Here is a 4,511-nt window from a genome sequence, read left to right on the forward strand (position 1 = left end):
ACAGAACTAGAACAAAAAGTCTTAAAGTTTGTATGGAGACACAAAAGACCCCGAATAGCCAAAGCAATCTTGAGAAAGAAATACGGAGGTGGAGGAATCAGACTCCCTGACTTCAGACTATACTACAAAGCTACAGTCATCAAGACAGTATGGTACTGGCACAAAAACAGAAATATAGATCAATGGAACATGATAGAAAGCCCAGAGATAAACCCACGCACATATAGTCACCTTACCTTTGAAAAAGGAGACAAGAATAGACAATGGAGAAAAGAGAGCCTCTTCAATAAGTGGTGCTGGGAAAACTGGACAGCTACATGTAAAAGAATGAAATTAAAACACTTTCTGGGCTTCCCTGGTGGTGCGGTGGTTGAGAGTCCGCCTGCCGATGCAGGGGACACGGGTTCGTGCCCCGGTCCGGGAAGATCCCACATGCTGCAGAGCGGCTGGGCCCGTGAGCCATGGCCGCTAAGCCTGCGTGTCCGGAGCCTGTGCTCCACAACGGGAGAGGCCACAATAGTGAGAGGCCCGCGTACCGCAAAAACAAACAAAAAAACTACTTCCTAACACCATACACAAAAATAAATTCAAAATGCATTAAAGACCTAAATGTAAGGCCAGACACTATAAAACTCTTAGAAGAAAACATAGGCAGAACACCTTATGACATAAATCACAGCAAGTTCCTTTTTGACCCACCTCCTAGAGAAATGGAAATAAAAACAAAAATAAACAAATGGGACCTAATGAAACTTCAAAGCTTTTGCATAGCCAAGGCAACCATAAACAAGACGAGAAGACAACCCTCAGATTGGGAGAAAATATTTGCAAGCGAAGCAACTGACAAAGGATTAATCTCTCAAATATAGAAGCAGCTCATGCAGCTCAATATCAAAAATAAACCAACTCAACCCAAAAATGGGCAGAAGACCTAAACAGACATTTCTCCAAAGATATACAGATTGCCAACAAGCACATGAAAGGATGCTCAACATCACTAATCATTAGAGAAATGCATATTAAAACTACAATGTGGTATCACCTCACACTAGTCAGAATGGCCATCATCAAAGTCTAGAAACAATAAATGCTGGAGAGGGTGTGGAGAAAAGGAACCCTCTTGCACTGTTGGTGGGAATATAAATTGATATAGCCACTATGGAGAACAGTATGGAGGTTCCTTAAAAAACTAAAAGTAGAACTACCGTATGATCCAGCAATCCCACTACTGGGCATATACCCTGAGAAAACCATAATTCAAAATGAGTCATGTACCACAATGTTCACTGAAGCACTATTTACAATAGCCACGACATGGAAGCAACCTAAGTGTTCATCGACAGAGGAATGTATAAAGAAGATGTGGCACATATATACAATGGAATATTAGTCAGCCATAAAAAGAAATGAAATTGAGTTATTTGTAGTGAGGTGGATGGACCCAGAGTCAGTCGTACAGAGTGAAGTAAGTCCGAAAGAGAAAAACAAATACCATATGCTAACACATATATATAGAGTTAAAAAAAAAAAAGGTCCTGAAGAACCTAGGGGCAGGACAGGAATAAAGAAGCGACACAGAGAATGGACTTGAGGACACAGGGGGGGGAAGGGTAAGCTGGGATGAAGTGAGAGAGTGGCATGGACATATATACACTACCAAACGTAAAATAGCTAGCTAGTGGGAAGCAGCTGCATAGCACAGGGAGATCAGCTCGGGGCTTTGTTACCACCTAGAGCGGTGGGATAGGGAGGGTGGGAAGGAGACGCAAGAGGGAGGGGATATGAGGATATAAGTATACGTATAGCTGATTCACTTTGTTATACAGCAGCAACTAACACACCACTGTAAAGGAACTCTACTCCAATAAAGATGTTTAAAAAAAAAGTGAGCTTAAAGTCACTGGGCCTATCAGAATTTTTACACAGCAACAGGGGAAGTTTACTTCCACTATTAAAGCTGTTTTAAAGGGACACTGGGGAACTAAGATGAAATTATGTTTTGATCAGCATTGTGAGGAGTGCTTAATCAACATATTGCTTTCATACATAAACAAATCAGTCTTTGGGAAACTACTGGTGCCATGTGGGATGTGAGGTGGTAGAAAAATCCCTTTTTCCTAGGAAAGTGCTGTGACATCAATTATCCATTTATTCTGTTCTATTTCCTTTATAGCACATTATCTGTATCTGAAATTATCATGTTCACTTGCTAATTTATTTAGTATCTCTCTGTAGGGTAAGTTACTTGAAAGAGTAAGCTACCGAGAGCAGGGAGTTGGTCTGCTTTGTTCACTGGACATACCCCCAGGGCACAGACCTTTAAAGTAGGTTTTCAGCAAGCACAGTAAGTTGAAGAAAGAGCACAAAGTGGCTCGTACCCGGGTAAAGGTTGTAGACTGCCATTTTATACTCCTCCTTTTTCCGTACAGTGAACACATGTCCACTGAAATGAATAGAATGGATATTTTCATTGCTGCCCATGCTGAGCAGATACCATCGGATCTTTTGATCCTGAGCCATTGCTAAACCAGGTAGCGTATCCATCACATAGCCATTGATTGCTGGAGAAAGAACACAGAGAAAGCTGTTAAAATCTATTGTATAAGTGTCTTTCCCTCCACTCCAGTCAAAAAATATTGATCCCTATGAGGATTCCACTCCCATACATATAGTCTCAAATCATACAATGTCGAAACCTCAGGCTCAAGGTTCATTTCACAGCGAGTAATATTTGGGTGTGGAATATATTACCATGGAAGCGATACTTTTCTCTAAAAGTGGGGTCCTCCATCTGGATGTTGCAGGGAGCCCTGCAGTTCCTTTCCATGTTTTCAGTGAAGTACCAGCTCTTGGTCTCATCAAAAATAGTGAAAAACAGAGCAAATTCCTGCACTGTCACTTGTCTCCCATGGGCAGCGCTCAGAGTGTTTGTGCGGCAGATCAGAAGGGGTCCAATCAAGCCTGAGTGCACATCTTTTTCCTGAAAGACACCAGTCCTATGAGCAAAAGTTCTCTCACCCATGAACCAGAGTGGATTTCTCGTCAACTTTTATGCCACTCCAACCCACTCCCCATCTTCCCACAGTACAATTTCTTCCTCTTTAGTAGATTCCAGAGCGATATGTCTAAGCCATAAATATGATGACACCTCCCCTATTTAAGGCTTCCCATTATGCTTAGGATAAATACCAAACTTCAAACATAACACAAAGACCTCTTTCTTTTAAACCAGAAAGAGGCCAGCACAACATAGACCTGCTTACCAGATCAACATCAGAAAAATAAGCCCAGGCTTTGCAGTCAAACTCATCTTTAGTTGGTGCCATATGATGCTGCACTTTCCAAAAGTAAGTTTTGGTTTCATTAGGCTTGACAAACTTTTTTCTAGGTTCTGCTCCTTGCCTCTGATCTTCCTCATAAGAAATAAGGCTAGAATAGAAGGAGTAGGGACGAGATGCCTGGTTTTTAAATGTTACCTGCAGAGCAAGAAAAAAAAAAAGAAAAGAAATAAAAAAAGCAAGTGTTATGTTTTAAGATCTTGTAAAGTTCTTAGGTTAGGGTTTATATCCCTAATAGCAATGCCAATTTGGGGGGTTTTTATCCAGGTTTTTAATAGCTGGAGGAAATAGTACAGAGTATGGATGTTGTTAGAACCCAAACCTAAAGATCTACAAAAGAAACAGACATTTTTGAATTCCAAAATCTTTATGGGATGAACTCAAAGTTGCAAAGGAGAAAATTTCTAAATACTTAAAAGCAATTCCAAAGTAAAAGGGAAAATATCACCACAGGGGTTTTAAGAGACCCTAACTCCAGGAACTGATACTCTTAAATTAAGGTTCTTCATGACAAATACCAGGATGAATACTTATGATATTTAAAGAAGACTTGTTTTTCAAATTAAAAAAATTATACATTTTCATGCGACATATGGAAAGTAAAATAAAATTGAAGTCAGAAAAAAATTCACTCACAATCCCATAATTTTAGATCCTCCTATATCCTTCATGTAAACAATCAATTGGGACAATGGATGACTGTTTCTGGAAAAAATAAAACTACCCTGATCTTTGGCTCACACACACCAAAAACAAATTCCAGTCTACAGCAATTATTGATGGATTAAAAAATTAAATGTTAAGAAATTAAACTGTAAAAGAAAGTTGAAAAAAGTATAGGTGATTTTAAGAAAAAAAATCTCTGTATAGGGAAGGATTTTAATAAACAAAAAAGCTATGAAAGTGTCATAAAGGAAAGATTTATGGGTTACTACCTAAAATTTCAACCCTGTTTTATTTTAAAAACCATTATATACAAAATTAAGAGAAAACAGACTTGGAAAAATATTATTCACTAAAATGATCAATGATCATTAATATATCAATGATCTATAATATACAAGGTAATATAAATGAACAAGAAAAGCACTCCCTCCAAAAATTTCAACTATGCAAAGAACATTAATAGATAATTCATTAGAGAAAGTCTTAAAATGTTAATGTACATTTCAC

The 4,511-nt window shown here is 38.6% G+C and overlaps 1 protein-coding gene across 1 annotated transcript in view; it reads right to left on the reverse strand.

Annotated features, from left to right (window-relative positions):
• The window catches only part of LOC112406060 (coagulation factor VIII-like), a 92,947-nt gene that overhangs the window by 16,327 nt on the left and 72,109 nt on the right, over positions 1-4,511 (reverse strand). Inside the window, exons 16-18 of the mRNA XM_024754707.1 lie at positions 3,264-3,476; positions 2,752-2,980; positions 2,379-2,561 (exon numbers count right to left, since the gene is read on the reverse strand). Of these exons, the coding sequence (XP_024610475.1) occupies positions 2,379-2,561; positions 2,752-2,980; positions 3,264-3,476 (625 nt within the window). The remainder of the gene's footprint in view (positions 1-2,378; positions 2,562-2,751; positions 2,981-3,263; positions 3,477-4,511) is intronic.

This window comes from Neophocaena asiaeorientalis, unplaced genomic scaffold, assembly GCF_003031525.2.
Source record: "Neophocaena asiaeorientalis asiaeorientalis breed wild unplaced genomic scaffold, Neophocaena_asiaeorientalis_V1.1 scaffold918, whole genome shotgun sequence".
Classification (NCBI taxonomy): domain Eukaryota; kingdom Metazoa; phylum Chordata; class Mammalia; order Artiodactyla; family Phocoenidae; genus Neophocaena; species Neophocaena asiaeorientalis.